The following is a 16,729-nucleotide window of genomic DNA, read 5'->3' as shown; positions in this document are numbered from 1 at the left end:
AAATTCGTAAGAGCAACAAGAGATTTGAAGCTCATGGCAGACACGCCCAAGAGATGATTCACGCTGTGATTGGCTGAATGTTAGTTCACTCAAGTCTAAGTAACAAATCAGAGAACACGGGCGGAAATATTGGCGCTGGGTCAAACAAAATGCGGGGGACAGAATCACCTGTTTCTAAAAGTACTAAAAGACACACACGCACACACAAAACGGGGCGTTTTTGCTCACCCTCAACAAGTGACAATTCTAACATGCTATAGCCTATAAAAATATAATTTATTTTGAGCCAAATCAACTAAATTGTGTTGACCCAACTAAACTGGTTTATTTTGAATTAACTAAATTAAATTGTGTGGAAAAGCGGTCTTCAGTTAAATTAAGGGTAATTCAGGGTAATTCATTATTTGAAGTAGCCTAATTCATAATTTTTTTGAGTGTAGGCTACATCAAGGTGGAAATAGACTTTCATCATATCAAACAAAAAAGATTATATCAATTTTAGTAAGTACTTTTACCTTGCTGGAGAAATCAGGTGATAACTACTGACAGTTATGCTTCAGTAAAACCTCTTTTTTTTTTAGGTTGGTTGAATTCAGTTATAATAATCTTAAATCACATATTTCACGTAGGCCTATTTAATTTCAACAAACCACTTTTTGTTATCACATGAAGTAGATGTTATCACATGAAGTACATTTTCTAGGTAGACCTGACAAACATTTTTTTCAGTGTATAAGATTTGAGACGTTCTTGTAATTATTTGTTAGAACGAAAAAAAAAAAAAAAAAAAAAAAAAAAAAAACTTTTGACAGTAAAGGGTTAAGACAAATATAGGGCATTGTGTGTTTGTGGTGAAGGAATGTGTCGCCCCCAGTGTTACGCATGGTCTCGTACCCTTGCTCGCAAGGCACAGAGAAATCCGACTGAAAGAACCTCGAAAGATGTGTAAAAAGTCCAACTCAGGGTCTTTCTCGACTCTCTTTCGCATGTTTTAGACACGCTTGACTGTCAAATCAAATCACTCACTGGCCAGTGAGAACGACACAGCATTTATATTTATGGATCTTCAGCTTTTCAGTTAATCACGTTTTTGCCTATTTAAAACATTTTACATGCATCATAAAATTAGCCTCACCTTTGTTCCAATGACAAGTGGCAAAGGAAGGAGAAGGAATGGGGTGCAAAAGAGAATCAGTCCATTTTTCATCCTCCATATAACGTTCAGAATACGTGAAGCCATCATTAGGACTGTGGGTTTAGGATAACTTTACAAAGTAAAGTCCAAACGGGAGGAAAGGAAACTATGCAAAACTTCTGTGTACTGATCTGTGGACAGTGCAGTGGATCGCGCGCTCTCTCTCTCTCTCTTTCTCTCTCTCTCTCTTTCTCTCCGTCTTTCTCATTCACACACTCACACACACTGGAGCGCATAATTATGCGCGTGCGAAGTTTGTACCGGTTCTCAATTCTTAAATATTAACCTATGAATTTCATCACCAAAGTTCCGTCAACACATAGGCCTACCTTACTTGTCATAGTCAATCAATCGCATGCAGGTCTGGTTTATTCATAATAGACCTGGCAAACGATTTAGAGAGGAGCTTGTCTTGGTTGGTCCTCCTAATTAGCCTACAAATTAAAAATATAGATATGTTCTGTCTTCTCAACAGATCCATGTATAGGACCCTCAAGGACCTGGCTCTAATACAGTAGATATCTGCTCACAGAAGCACAGTGTTTAAGTGCTTCTTCTTCTATCTTTGACATCTCCTTTACTTTTCATAAATCCCAAAATTCATGATTGATATTTCTCACAAAGGTCTTTGAAAGTAAGGGAATCCAGCCTGAATGAACTAAATGAGATTGGATGGGGGAGCGCAAGGAGAAGCTCTTATCTGAGTAGATTTGAATGACAGGGAGATAAACAGAGGGTACAGTGCTGCTTTGCCGAAACTCTACACAGAACCAGCAGGGAGTCAGACTCACAGACCTGCTGAGAGACTGACAATAGTTCTCTGTGAGAGGGAAAGGATGAGGTTTCCTTAAGTCAGTGAGCTGTGGGAAATCCTGATGAACCCAAGTTTTGTGTTTCAGGTGAACTTTTTGCTGTGGCAAGGTTGTAAAAACAATAAAATAAAGTGAAACATCAATAACAAGACTGTTCAGAACAGTCATAAAGGGATTGTTTATTTATGATACAGCCAAATTAAGTAATAAAAGAAAGTTAAAAGTGGTGGATCAAACTCGACTTTGAACAGTTTTGATTTATTCCCCAATGGTCACAAATGCATTCAAGGACATCTTCATGTTTTATAGATTTAGAGCATGGAATTGTGAAATATTTAACAGACAAAACAAAGACAATACAAAGTACACCATAATGTCAAATGAACACTAAACCAGATCCAAGTCTCTTTTGGGATACTGTTGCACAGCTTGGTGGAGCAATTTATTGGTCATTATTCTTGTCAGTATTGTTCATCTGGTCTATAACTGGAACTTGTATAGTGTAGAAAGTTTTTTATACTCCTATTCAGTTCTAATTGGACTCAAATTAATTATTTCAGAAAATAGTATTGGATCTAAAACTGGAATTTGAAGTATTGGAATTAAATTGAACTAAAAATTAAAACTGAATATGTACCCAATAAAAATATTTTTTAAAGTAGAAAAAGACCCAGTTAACAAAAATATGTTCTAAGAACATTTTATGTTCCCATGAAGATATACAATTTTTACATTTCTCTAAATGTTAAAATTTTTAAATGTAAAAAAAAAAAAAAAAAAAAACGTTAAGGGAACACTCCATCTTATCATTTCGCAAACATAATTTGAACTTTACTTTTGAATGTTCTCTGAACATTCTCAAAGTATTAACAATTTAAAAAACGTTTAACTAAATGTTTCAGGTAAAAATATTGGGTTCAGAGGCTGGAGGCGGAGCCAGGGGATCCTCTGGTTTAGGCGGAGATGGTGGCCTGAAGCACCGAAGTGGATCCACACACTTCAGTGCAGGAGATGAAGAGGGGCAGAAGGTTACCAGAGGAGGCGGGGCTGAGGAACTGGCAGTTAGAGGAGGTGGGAGAGGGAGGGATCACAGGAGATACAGGGTTGGACAGAACCAGCGGGGTAACAGGCAGTTAGGGGCTGGACGGAACCAGCAGGGAAACAGGCAGATCAGGGCTGGAGGGAACCAGTGGGGGAAACAGGAGAGTCAGGTCTGGTCGGGACCAGTGGGGACAGGAGAAACAGGGGAATTACCTCCTCAAACAATAGTCCAAAAAATGTTCCAGCAACTATCCCTGGGATCACGGTGGATGAGCTATCCCATCCACTGTGGTGAGGTTGTGGGCAGGGCTTTACTCCAAGCCCTCAAACTCCACTAAAACTCCCTCGGCAGCACACAATGTAGTAGGCTCACGCACCTGGTCAGATAAACCTTGTGGATCAGGCTCCGGGGTGACGACTCCTTCCGTCCTGTCTTCAGGCTCGGCCGACTGACGGCAGACGGGATTTCAGAGCGATCCAGGAGACGGCCATGATTTAGGCGATCCACAGCGGTATTCACAGCGATCCGAGCCAAGGTGGTAATTTGAGCCTGACCGACTGAGGTGATGCAGGGAGATGGTGAGGCCCAGGCGACATGCAATGGACCGAGAGACCCAGAGACGTCACTAGACCTGGAGACCAAGGTGGAGTACCAGCAACGAGAGGCCGAGGTGGAGCCAGTGGGACGAAGGAATGAGGCAACGCCGGTGTGAGTGAGGACCCTGGTGGAGCCAGAGAGATGGAGGAGCCAGATGGAGCCGTATAAGTGGAGGGTGGAGCGCAGTTGACACCCTGGAAGTCCTTGGTGATGGTGGAGCAACGACTGACCAGGGAGTAGCCGATGGAGCCGAGGTGGCGAGGAGCCAGAGCAAAGCCAACTGGTCGACGGTCCAAGGTGGAGCTGAGGGCTCAGAGGGACGAGGTGAAGCTAGGGAATCCTCAAGCCATGTCGGAGCTGGTGACTGAGAATCCCAAGACGGATACGAGTTGCATGGCGAAGCCGAATGGCTGAAAGAATCCAGCAAAGGCGGGGCAGAGGGAATGGCTGGCTACAGTGGAGCGAACAGGAGAGGAAGTGAGACAGACTTGGGGATAGACAGGGATGATGGCGACGAAGACAACACTGTGCTGGATAGAACCAGAGGTGATAAAGAGACATTAGTGCAGGAGCAGACCAGTGACAGAGAAGGTTCGTTGGTGGGCAGAGTGGGAAGAACTACCGTCATATTCCAGTCTATTATCCATTCTTCCTCATCCAGCTCCACTAAAACTCCCACAGGCAAGAATGAAATGTCCGGCTCACACACCTGGTCAGATGGGACCCTCAGGCATCTCTTTCGGGTCGGACTTTGCAGCTGGCACTGACTCCGTTACGGGCTTAGACTCAGGCATGATGTCCATTGCAGGTAATGGCTGGGTCTCACGGTCTGCGGTGGGCTCTTGTTCATTATCCGCATTGGGTATGGTCGCTGGGTCTGTCTCTGGGGTGATGATGGATGGTACGTGGGGCTGGACGCTGGCCGCGGGATACCTCGCCTACAGTAAAAAAAGATCAGTAGACCCAGAGGGTGAAGCTGATGTATTGATGAAGTTGAGCAGGAATTTCCCCCTGGCATCACCAGCTGGATTTAGTCATCCAGTCTGATACAAAACCCCTCCATTAGCGCGATGACATTGCAATGGGCAAGGAAGCTGACGTCGATGAATTCCTCCACATACTCCTCCAGGTCTCTACCTCCATGAAACATACAATTTGTGGCTCCGTTGGGTCTGCTGTAGTTCTCAATTGTGACATTAATGGAGGAAAGATCCATCTTCATTTCTTTTATGGTCCAGTATTCTGTAACTTTGTCAGTCCGAAAATGAAGAGGAGAGGCAGAGAAAATCAAATATAGGTCCTTATATTTAAATAAAGTAAAACAAAGTAAACTCAGGTAATCCAATGGGAAGAAACAGTTACAAGACTGTGTGTAGAACACAACACACAAACAATATATCGGACACCTGAAAGGAGCACAAAGAGGAACTTAAATACACAGTGATAATGACAATGTAACAAACAGCTGTAATGACTGAATAAGTGTCCATGACAACTGATGACTGACGGGAAACTAGGAGCGAAGGAAACACAGGAAACAGGTGACTGATAAATGCAATTTAAAAGTCAATGAAAACAAAACTAAACACACAGATTGTGACAACTTGGAAAACAACAAAGAGTGCAATATGCCGCTGAAATATTTTGCTAAGCATTACTGAGCAAAGCTGAGCAAAACTATTCCATATTTCACTAGAAAAAATACATAATTTTTTATTTCTATGATTTTTCATGACCTGGAAATCACAATGTTAAAATTCACTGATATTTCCAGGACCAGTGTATCACTGTATCAATGGTTTGGATGTTTTGACTATTGACTAGAGCACATTATGAGACAGCAGTCAGTTGCCATCCTGAGATGACAATATGTAATGTGTACAAGCATGTCTGTACTCTGTAAAAATGTATTTTATGAAGTTATGAATAAAAAAGATTATTGGAGTATGTTTTACTACTTCAGTCTTTTATCTTCAAAATAAATTGGAAAATATAATAATTCAACATGTAACTTGGTGGTTATTTGTAATAAATAAATAAATAAATAAATAAAATAATATAAACAAGCAATTTCAGAATGAAAATTGTTTGTGTGTGTGTGTTTGTGTACCTCAAGAGACCCATATGCAGACAGAGTCAGTCTGTCTTCTAGAGCATGCTTCTCAAACCTGTCATGGGGACCCCCACCATTGCATTTTCTTCCTCATCAGACAGAGCCAATTCAACTCTTGCAGACTGTATTAATGAGCTGATGAGTTGTTTTAGGTGTGTTAGATGAGGAACAAATTCAAAATGTGCAGTGGTTATATACAGAGGATATATAGACATGGGTTCCCACAATCTTCAGATATCTATTTGTTTAGCTGTGGCGCCCTCTAGACTCTTATGTAGTGCATAACATTTTCAATGTCCTCATTTTACTATTCTATCTAAAGCATCTAGCTAAAATCACACAGCTGGGCATTAGTGCTATTAGACATAAATTACACTACTGTTGTATGGTGGGTTCTGAAAGTGACCTTTTGATGAACACTGTTCATTTAAGCATCAATGACGGATCATTAAGATTCTCTCATTTATTTTGTATATTGTAATATTATATATTTTAAATGGTACAGAAATATATTTGTGATAATTTCAAGATCTTATTAATTGTCATCATTGATATAACTATCAAAACTCATGAATATTTTAATAACCATTAATGATTTTTTTGCAGGTTGAGGCCTTGTTCTAGATTAGTATGGTGGGCATTGAGTCTAACGGGGCGGGAGTAAGAATTCAAGGTTTTGTGTAGGTGGATAGCTACAGGGTACAGGGTACACTGGACAAATAAAGTCCATTTGAGGCTTTTGAAACTACTTGCAAACATTACAAATTCTAGTAGTACAATTGTGATAGCAGGATTTAATAACATCCTGGAAACTTTGCAATAAATGGTTTGTCACTTTAAAGTATTAGATACATATAATTACACAAAACATTATCAAAGTTAGCTGGAAATAATCTATATAAGTTTGTTCATTAAATAATTGTTGTTTGTTCATTTTTCATGGTCGGGGAATTAACAAGTATTTTAGTGCATTAATTAAAAAGTACTTTTGTTTGTTCATTTTTTTTCATATAATTGAAAATAGGATTATTTTTAATATTGTTTATGTCCTTGGACACAACCTCATTTAACAAACAACTGAATTATTGTTTGTTCTTTATTTTTCTTTCTTTCTTTCTTTCTTTTTTTTTTTTTTTTTTTTGTTTGTGATATTATAGTTATGGATTTCTATCACAAACTGAATAATCTTTATTTTGGTCGTGATTTGGTGGGCTCCTTGACCCAGGATCACATATATTAATATTTACATTTAAAACTAAATGGTGACAGAAGTCAGTGGATGATGAAACATTAACCAGCAGCACAGTGTCCGAGAGCATTCTACTCCAGTCATCTGTTCTGGATCTACATCATACACTCTCCCTGTATTTATCACCACTTTCCTGTCAAAATTGTTGTAAGTGTATCTTTTTTTTATATAAATATATATATATATATATATATATAAGTTGTCAATTGCCTAAATTTATCATCGTCATCTGTGACTTATTCATAAATAATCTGAAACAGGCGTGCACAGTAGAAACAAGTTATGACAACAAAAAGTGTATAATTAGTATATTTTAAGGTGTAGCACATGTAATCGTATGCTTTTTATGTGTTGACATGCAATTTTTTTTAAAAAACATATTTTAATTTTATGAAGATATAGTCTAAGACAACTGACACTAAATTAAACATAAACATTGACACTTTTTAGAATTTTACAAGCAAACTGAAAATATAATATTTTATATTAAAATTATATAGTATTATTTCATAGTATAAACATTATATTTTTAAACATTTAGGATTTCCAGAAGTTACTTGTTAAAATAAAATACTCTCTTTTTTACTGTTAAATCTGGCTTAGGCATTTTTCTATTTACTCTTGTGATGTGCTATGTGGGTTTGTGTCTCTGAGAAAAAAAACAACAACACTTGGCATGCAAATTGAACAATGGTAACAAGGAGCAAAATATGTCATTTGCATCAACATTTATTAATTTCGCAGTGCATGCCGAAAACCTAAATAACTATAAATCTGTAATTACAAGAAATGACTAAATATATGCACAATGCATAATGTTGCTATTTCACAATAAACATTCATGGTATACAGTTGTTGTTTAGTAAATCTTTTTAAATTCTTTGGTGTGAGATCGTTACCTTTGTACACATTTGGCTGTCCCTGGATACTTTGTGTAGAGCTGGAATCACATACATTGATGTTCTAATGACATACTGTGCAATTGCATGTTACTAATTATTGTGGTGTAAAAACATCTGAAGATATCTGATCTGATCTGTTCTGTGTCTTCCAGGCCAAAAGTAAGAACATGAAGCACTGTCTTTTCGTGCTTATATTGCTCTGTTTCTTTAGGTTTGGACTGATGGTAAGAAACTCTCTGAGATATTAAATTATTTGCCAAATCTTACTCATTCACATTGTTTGTTTCAAAAATTCCGCTCTAGTTCTAAAGCACACAGTCTTTTTACAATATTTTCTGGCCCTCTCTTCAATCCAGGCTTCTAATGAAACAGACGTTGGCAAAGGGAATTGCAATGATGTCTTAAGCCTGGAGGCTCAACGAGCAGTTGGTGGTGCAGTGGCTAAACTAGGATTGGCACTTTTAGAAAAACTACAGCCTGGGTCTGAGCAACCGAATATAATCATATCACCTCTGAGTATTTCTCTTGCACTTGCTGAGCTTGCTTTAGGTGAGCATACACAAACACAAACAAATCATTGCCAACCATGCAAAGGGTGATTTTATACATTTTATGTTGTTTGTGTGTGTGTGTGTGTGTGTGTGTGTGTGTGTGTGTATTCATTTACATTTTTTAGGTGCAAGGAACAAGACAGAAGAGAAGTTGTTGGAAATCCTTCAGGCAAAAGAGCTGCCGAATTTTCATGAAACCTTAAGCTGTCTCCAAGAACAACTAACTGCCAAGGCTGTCAAAATGGCTTCTCGTCTCTACCTCATACCAGGTGAAAAACTAATGGTTTGATCAAGCTAAACCTGACATTATTGGAAGATTATTTTGAGCTTGAGGTTCAGAACAAACCATGTGCTGATGTAATATGTAAGTTTTGTTGGGGTTACTTGTGCTTTTTGTAGATTCTGTAGTTGCTTTTGTCTTTGAAAAGGTTTTAGGGTGAACCAGGACTTTGTGGACAGAGCTTTGAACCTGTACAAATCCGAACCTGCACATCTGACCTCCATTGAAGAAGTCAATCGTTGGGTGGAAGAAGCCACCAAAGGTCACATAACCAACTTTATGTCCAGTCTTCCACCTAATGTTGCTATAATGTTGATTAACGCCATTCATTTTAAAGGTTGGTCTGCATTTAAGCTGTCATAAATAAGATAAAACATAACAGAGGGATCAATAACATAATGCTCATTATGTCCGGATTTATTAATTTATTATTATTATTAGAAATATTTTTAAAATAATTACAGTGACTTGAATACACATTTTCTATGATGAGCATGATTTTAATTTCAGGGTTAAAATTAAAAGTATTTTTTGGAGAATGTAAAATATCAGTGTGATACAACTGTCCTGATATCATAATGAAGAAAAGGCCTCTTTAAAGAATGTAATTCTTGAAAAGAAACCTTATAGTAGTTTTATAAAATGATTATTTATTGTTATTATTAATACTTCTCAAAACTTATGATACGTATGAAGTAATACGTCATTGTATAAAATAATAATTTTTTAAATATTTTTTGAAAATGATTAAAATGTGTACACTCACATGTATTCAAGGTGTAAGGAAAACATGTTCCCTTTTGAGGGAACTTAGACGCTGTGTCATTGCGTTGATGCTATGGGAACGCCTTAAGTGTGCACCGGTGTCTGAAGCAAGTGTGAAATCACTCCAAAACTATTGGCTTACAGAGGTCAGGTGAGAAAGTGTGGCGAACCATCAAAACCATTAAAGGGCAAGTACGGCACGAATGAGAGTCAGACATCTGTGCCCCATGGTTCGGGTTCCATGTTTACAGAAGCAGTGCGGCGGCTTTGATCACGAGGATTGCAGGTTGAATTGGTTAAGCTGAGCTTGAGACAGGTGTTCCCCTTTCTTTTGCTCTGTCTCTCAACTCTGTGTCCCATTTTGGATCTGGAAGCTCTGCAAATTCTTCTGATCCAAATAGAGAACTATTAATAAAATGAAAAAATAAATGTAACATGTGTGCCATCATTCCTCTGCTATAACATTCGAGGGATGACGCTCACAATGTGTGTGACAAGCAAACAGTTCAGGAGCGATCTGTGAATGACATTTCCCACTGTGTACATATGTGCACTATGGGGAGTTTCAGATTCAGCTCCGCTCCCATTTGACTTTCTTCCTGAGGGTGGCTCAAAAGCAGGGGTTTCACTCTTGTGACCATCTGTGAGCCATAAGGGTTACACGCCACGCTTGGGAGGGTTGCCGTTGCAGGATTATCATGGTGGATGCCTCTTTTGGAGACTGGGGTGCGATCTTGGATGGCCATCCAGCTCATAATCTCTGGCAGGGCCACCATCTCATACAACATTCAATTGCCTGGAAGATGGGGGCCATAGCAATGGAATCGCTAGGGATCGATAGGCCATTTCTGAGGGACTACCATGTGTTCTTCCTGTTGGCCCCTGTTCATGTTGGAGCAGCAGTACCTGCTCTGGACCAAGAACAGACTGATCTCACTTGGGGCAGTCTATATTCCAGGGCATTTAAATATATGAGCAGACATCCTGTCAAGGCATTGGCTGAGGCCCAGGATCACTCTGCTTCTGAGAGTTCTGGCGAGGGTCCGTCTGGATGAGGTACACCTTCTACTAGTCGCACCATTCTGGCCGGCCTAAGTATGGTTTGTGGATTAGTGTCTCTCCTGGAAAGCTCACCTTGGGAGATTCCAACCAGGAAGGATCTTCTGTCCCAAGTTCAGGGGACAATCTTTCACCCCCGGTCAGAGATTTGGAAGCTGTGAGTCTGGACCCTGGGGGATACCAGTGTCACGGCAGACTACAAACAAAAGGTGTGAGGACTCAAAAGCTGGAGAAATAAGTATTTATTAATAAAAACACAAAACAAAACCCACGAGGGGGAAAAACAGAACTAAGTAAATACAAAAACAATAACAGACTATGAACACTTTGGAAGATCTCGGGGAACAGGAAACAAAAGACAACGTACCGACACAGACTGCAAACAAGAGGGAACTAATAAAGGGAAACTAATCAGGAGGGAACAGGTGGATAAACTCAAACAATAATCAGATAACAAGGGGGAGGGATCAGACAATAACACGAGCACATGGCCCAAAATAACAAAACACCCATGTGCAGCACAAGACAGGACAGGCATGTGACATTACCCCCTCCCTACGGAGCGGCTACCAGACGCTCCATAAGACCCGGACGGGACGGAAGGGACAGACCAGGGCGGGACGGGAGGGACAGACCAGGGCGGGACGGGAGGGACAGACCAGGGCGGGACGGGACGGACAGACCAGGGCGAGACGGGAGGGACAGACCAGGGCGGGACGGAAGGGACAGACCAGGGCGGGACGGGAGAAACAAAATGTTTGGGACACCAGAGTGGCCCACAGGGTTCGGGAGGCCAGGACGGAGCAGGCTGTGCAGACGGCCAGAGTGGAGACGACAGTTCATCTGGCGGCCAGGGCGGAGACGACCCTTCGGGCGGCCAGGGCGAAGACTCTCCCTCGGGCGGCCAGGGCGGAGACCTTCCCTCGGGCTGCCAGGGCGGAGCAGACAGTCCATCGGGCGGCCAGGGCGGAGACGACCCCTCGGGCGGCCAAGGCACAGGAACAGGCACCACCGGCTCAGGAACAGACACCACCGGCTCAGGAACAGACACCACCGGCTCAGAAACAGACACCACCGGCTCAGGAACTGGAACAGACACCACCGGCTCAGGAACAGACACCACCGGCTCAGGAACAGACACCACCGGCTCAGGAGCCACAGGTTCGGCGTCGGTCTTCCTCTCCAAAAGCACAGGCTCGGCGGACGTGACGTGAACAGGCTCTGCGGCGGCCATCCTGTCCGAAGACACAAGCTCGGCAGGCGTGACGTGAACAGGCTCGGCGGAGGCCATCCTGTCCGAAGACACAGGCTCTGGATCGGCAGACGTGCCAGGTCGCTGGGGTGGCGCCGGCAGGGCGAGCAGCTTGGGCGGGGCCGGTAGGGCGAGCAGCTTGGGCAGGGCTGGCAGGGCGAGCAGCTCGGGAGGGGCCGGTAGGGCGAGCAGCTTGGGCGGGGCTGGCAGAGCGAGTAGCTCGGGCGAGACCGGCAGGGCAAGGTAACAGGGCGACGCATCAGGGATGGCAGTCACCTCCGGGATGGCCTCCGGGTTAGGAGCCGCCGGACAGGTCATTGAGGAGGCCTTTCTCTTCCTCCTCCGTCTCCGGACCACCGGAACTGGGACCACCGGACTCAGGACCACCGGACTTGGGACCACCGGAACTGGGAGCACCGGACTCGGGACCACCGGAACTGGGACCACCGGACTCGGGACCACCGGAACTGGGTCCACCGGAACTGGATCCACCGGAACTGGGTCCACCAGAACTGGGACCACCGGACTCGGGACCACCGGAACTGGGACCACCGGAACTGGGTCCACCAGAACTGGGACCACCGGAACTGGGACCACCGGACTCGGGACCACCGGAACTGGGTCCACCGGAACTGGGTCCACCGGAACTGGATCCACCGGAACTGGGTCCACCGGAACTGGGTCCACCGGAATAGCCACGGAGGGGTTGTTCCTTCTCCTCCTCCGTTTCGGAACCACCGGAACTGGGACCACCGGAACTGGGTCCACCGGAACTGGGATCACCGGAACAGGAACCACCGGAACAGAGACCACTCCCCTGGTGATCCTCTCCCGATGGCGAATGAAACCCTCCACCATCGCCTCAAAACTGACATGATCAAAAGCTCTACAGATCAGCCAGTCCATCGGTTCATCCAGCGCATAATTAAACAGATCCCTGCAAGCCTACTCGCCCAGGTTCAGCCTTTCAGCAGCGCGACGGAACCTCTGACCGAACTCCCTCACCTCCATCCCCTGCTGACGGAGGGAGACCAACTCCTGAAGCCGGAGAATCCGCTCCCATTGCGGACAGGAGACTGGTTGCGCCTCTCTTCTCCGCTGAGTCCTCATAATGGTCGGTACGTTCTGTCACGGCAGACTACAAACAAAAGGTGTGAGGACTCAAAAGCTGGAGAAATAAGTATTTATTAATAAAAACAAAGTAAAGTAAATACAAAAACAATAACAGACTATGAACACTCTGGAAGATCTCGGGGAGCAGGAAACAAAAGACAACGTACCGACACAGACTGCAAACAAGAGGGAACTAATAAAGGGAAACTAATCAGGAGGGAACAGGTGGATAAACTCAAACAATAATCAGATAACAAGGGGGAGGGATCAGACAATAACACGAGCACATGGCCCATAATAACAAAACACCCATGTGCAGCACAAGACAGGACAGGCGTGACAACCAGCTCATAGATTCTGGTCTCTTAACTGAATTTGTTGATACCATTCTTAATGCTAAGTCTCCATCTACTAGGTGACTTTATGCTCATAAATGGCATCTCTTTTCATCATGTTATCAACCCAGTTGACTGCCCAGTTGGTTCAGTTCTGGAGTTTCTTCAAGAGCGACTCTTAGCAGGACTGACCCCTGCTACCCTAAAGGTGTCTGTGGCCACTGTTTTGACTTGGTACATGGTACATTAACATTGATGGGGCTTCAGTGGGGAAGCATGTCCTGGTGTCCGGGTTCCAGTGCGGTGCCAGCGAGATGGGATCTCTCCATTGTTTTAGAAGGGTTGTCGGATGCTCCCTTTGGTGTCAGCCTCAGAGAAGCTTCTGACTCTTTAGGTGGCTCGGCTAGTAGCTATAACTTATTTTTTAGAGAGTAGGAGATTTGCCTCCTCCTGTCTTGATTCTGCCAATGGGCTGGTCAGGGTGCATATTGCACCCTAGACTGGACTACATTCCAAAATTGCTTTCATCATTATTTCATCCTATTGTTCTTCAAGTCTTCTCCCCTCCACCATTTCACTCGTCAGAGCAGGAGAGATTGAATGGATTGTGTCCATTCCGTCCCCTTATTACTAATGTCCACCGGTCAGGCCAGTTGCGTAAAAATCATCAACGGTTTGTCTGCTTTGGGGAGTGGTTTCAGATGTGGATTCTCTCGCCTCTAGGAATCAGAGCCCATTCTACTTGTGTGGCTACCTCAAAGGCATTGGCAAAAGGTGGACTTTGCGAGATGTTTGTGCTGTGGCAAACTGGTCCTCTCCGCACACATTCATCAGGTTTTATAGTGTGGATGTGAATGCGACCCCAGGATCTCAAGTCTTTTAGTGCTGATTCTTCCTGTAACGACAGTTTTGTGCTTGTGCACACTTTTCACAACCTGGGGTGCAGGCATCCTCTTACTATGACAGCATTGGTATTAATGTTCCCAAATCGTAAATGTAATGATGCAGCATCGAAGTTCCCTTTGATAGGGAATCTAAGGGTATGTAACCCGATTCCCTGAGATGGGAACGAGACGCTGCATCCTGTTGCCATTTTTCAAATACGCCTGCGTGGCTTATTCAGACAATTAGAATCTGGGGAATCCATGACGTAGATGCGCTTTTATGGTCTTGCACTATGCTTTGTCATCTGACCTCCATCGGTCAATAGGATTTGAATGATTTCAAACATGCTTCAGACCCCAGCTCATGCTGAAGCCGCTCCCATAGTGCCAACGCAATGACACAGTGTCTTGTTCCCATCTCAGGAACCGAACCGGGTTACATTCGTAACCCTGAGACATTATTACTTTTTACCTTGATGGTTACACCACATAACATTTTACAGTCATTAAAGTTTTTAAAAGCCAAATGAAACTATGTCTGAGAACTTGACAGATGTTTAATTTAGTTTTATTTTAAGATACTATTATTATTCATTGACCCCATAAATTAAAAAGAAGTAAGTGGAAATGTAGGAGAAGGAATTCAGCTTCATGCATGTCTTTTCTCTTAGGAGAGTGGCAATCCCGCTTTGATTCCAAGTTCACAGTAAAGGATATCTTTTACATTGACAAAAAAACCTCTGTAAAAGTGGACATGATGATGGGATCCAAATATCCACTCAGCATGTTTGTAGATAGAAAAGATGGCACACAGGTAATCTAGCTTTTTTTAAATTTTGTATCGTAATTGGAATGGATCAGTATTTTGTTTTAAATTTAGCCAAAAGCCTGTAAATAGAGAATTTTGATTTGGTATATTCATACTGCTTTTAGGTTGCAAGGTTTCCTTTTCAAGGAAATATGAGCCTTCTGGTGGTAATGCCAATGCCAGTGCACGGAAATCTGTCAAACACGGCTGCCAAGCTCAACATATCGGGCCTGTATAAACAGTTTCAAAGTGAGAAGTCCATGCATGTGAAACTACCCAAATTCAAACTTGAGTTCAAGCAGGATCTGCAACAAGCACTCACAAGCATGGGTAAGATAAAAAAGAGCTAAATCTACATGTTCTCGACTGAGATTTGGTCAAATCTGCCCTTATAAGGCGATGTCCTTTGGTCTACATGAAGTCGATCAATGTTGTTGTGAAGTGAGGGTTAATAATTCAGTAAAACAGTCACCCACACTCATCTATTTCATTTAGGTCTGGGTTTGCTGTTTACTGGCCCTGATTTATCCAGAATCTCACCAGGTGCATTAGTGGTTTCGGGAGTACAACATGCCTCAAGCATGGAGCTGAGCGAGGAGGGGGCTGAAGCTTCAGCTGCGACCGCTGTCACTCTAGTGCGTACCGTTCCTACTTTTGCAGTCAACATGCCGTTCATCTTCGCACTGGTGGATGATGCCTCTTACACACCTCTCTTCCTGGGTATTGTTACCAACCCTAACCCTGGAGCGACAACGGAACAAAGTGATGACCCCAAAACTGAAACTGAAAGCAGCATGAAACCAAGCAAAGTGCCCCTGAGCGATGGGACACTAAATGATGGTCCACATAGGGAAAATATGCTAAGTTACATGCTAAATATGTGGAAGGACACAGTTCCTCAGCAGTTCCTTGGACATCAGGAGATGGAGGATGGGAACTAATGAGAGGACGGATCTGTCCATATTACAGAACATATTTTGACAACTGTAATGTGAAATGCAGGGTTTTGCTGTTCATGGCCTGCTCTATTGATGGATGCCATTTTTAGTTTGAATGAAAAATGTGGCTGTTCAATGGCATCTACCCTGACTAAGGTTTATGTAAGGGATAATGTATAGTCAGTCGGTCACTACTGCAAAATAACCTCAGACAGGGTGATCAGGAGCCCAACATGGGTTCATTTTGCAATAATGATCGATTGACTACATTTTCTCACGTATTGCATGGCTATTTGCCAAATAAAATAAATATATGGACATGAAAAATTGATTTGAGTTGACATTATTTTATAGTGTGTTGACGCTGACAAACGGCCATTATTTTGAAATATTTTTCCACTAGTGCCACAACTGAGCAATCAGAATCAAGTATTCTAGGGACCTGTGTAAATGGATCTCAACCTGGTATAACCCAATCCCCCTCTAATTATTAAACATGTGCAGATAAACAATTGCACATATAATTACATTGTTATAAAGCTAAAATATAAAACTATCCGAAATAAATGTAGGCCTAGTAATCGAAGTCTGTTTCTCAGTACATAATTTTTTCTATAACAAAATGCTAAAAATAAACGAAACAAGAGGTTTTTTTTCTAATGTTAAAAGTAAATGGTTCTGTATTATGACCTGTACAAAAGTAAAAACTTACTTAATCTGCAAAAAAAATAAAGATTATTTTTTTTCGTTGTCACACATGTTGTCAACGATCAGTCCGAATCCGAACAAATCTTTTAGTGAACAGAACAGATTTGAGACTCGAGTCAACCCTTC

At 42.5% G+C, this 16,729-nt stretch overlaps 2 protein-coding genes across 5 annotated transcripts in view; one reads left to right on the top strand and one right to left on the bottom strand.

The window, feature by feature from the left end:
• Positions 1–1,422, bottom strand: part of slc13a5a (solute carrier family 13 member 5a) — a 30,315-nt gene extending 28,893 nt beyond the window's left edge. The window contains exon 1 of the mRNA XM_079898773.1: positions 1,136–1,422. Within this exon, the coding sequence (XP_079754899.1) occupies positions 1,136–1,243 (108 nt within the window). The 5' untranslated portion in view covers positions 1,244–1,422. The remainder of the gene's footprint in view (positions 1–1,135) is intronic.
• A 5,031-nt stretch (positions 1,423–6,453) lies between these two features.
• On the top strand, positions 6,454–16,668 carry serpinf2a (serpin peptidase inhibitor, clade F (alpha-2 antiplasmin, pigment epithelium derived factor), member 2a). Of its 4 annotated transcripts, none has more exons than XM_079898774.1 (9): positions 6,454–6,585; positions 6,917–7,155; positions 8,063–8,134; positions 8,267–8,459; positions 8,587–8,730; positions 8,890–9,078; positions 14,821–14,963; positions 15,083–15,287; positions 15,453–16,668. In XM_079898774.1, exons 3-9 carry the CDS (start codon positions 8,078–8,080, stop codon positions 15,896–15,898), a joined length of 1,377 nt encoding a protein of 458 aa, XP_079754900.1. In that variant the 5' UTR covers positions 6,454–6,585; positions 6,917–7,155; positions 8,063–8,077; the 3' UTR covers positions 15,899–16,668. The 4 variants fall into 4 exon arrangements, with proteins under 4 accessions (XP_079754900.1, XP_079754902.1, XP_079754901.1 ...); XM_079898776.1 differs by having other exon boundaries at positions 6,495–6,585; positions 8,890–9,003; XM_079898775.1 differs by having other exon boundaries at positions 6,507–6,585; positions 7,029–7,155.
• Positions 16,669–16,729: the final 61 nt, after the last annotated feature.

This window comes from Squalius cephalus (genome assembly GCF_949319135.1).
Source record: "Squalius cephalus genome assembly, chromosome: 17".
NCBI classification, from domain to species: Eukaryota; Metazoa; Chordata; class Actinopteri; order Cypriniformes; family Leuciscidae; genus Squalius; species Squalius cephalus.
The sequence above is the reverse complement of the archived record's forward strand: the minus strand, read 5'-3'. Positions and strand labels throughout refer to the sequence as shown.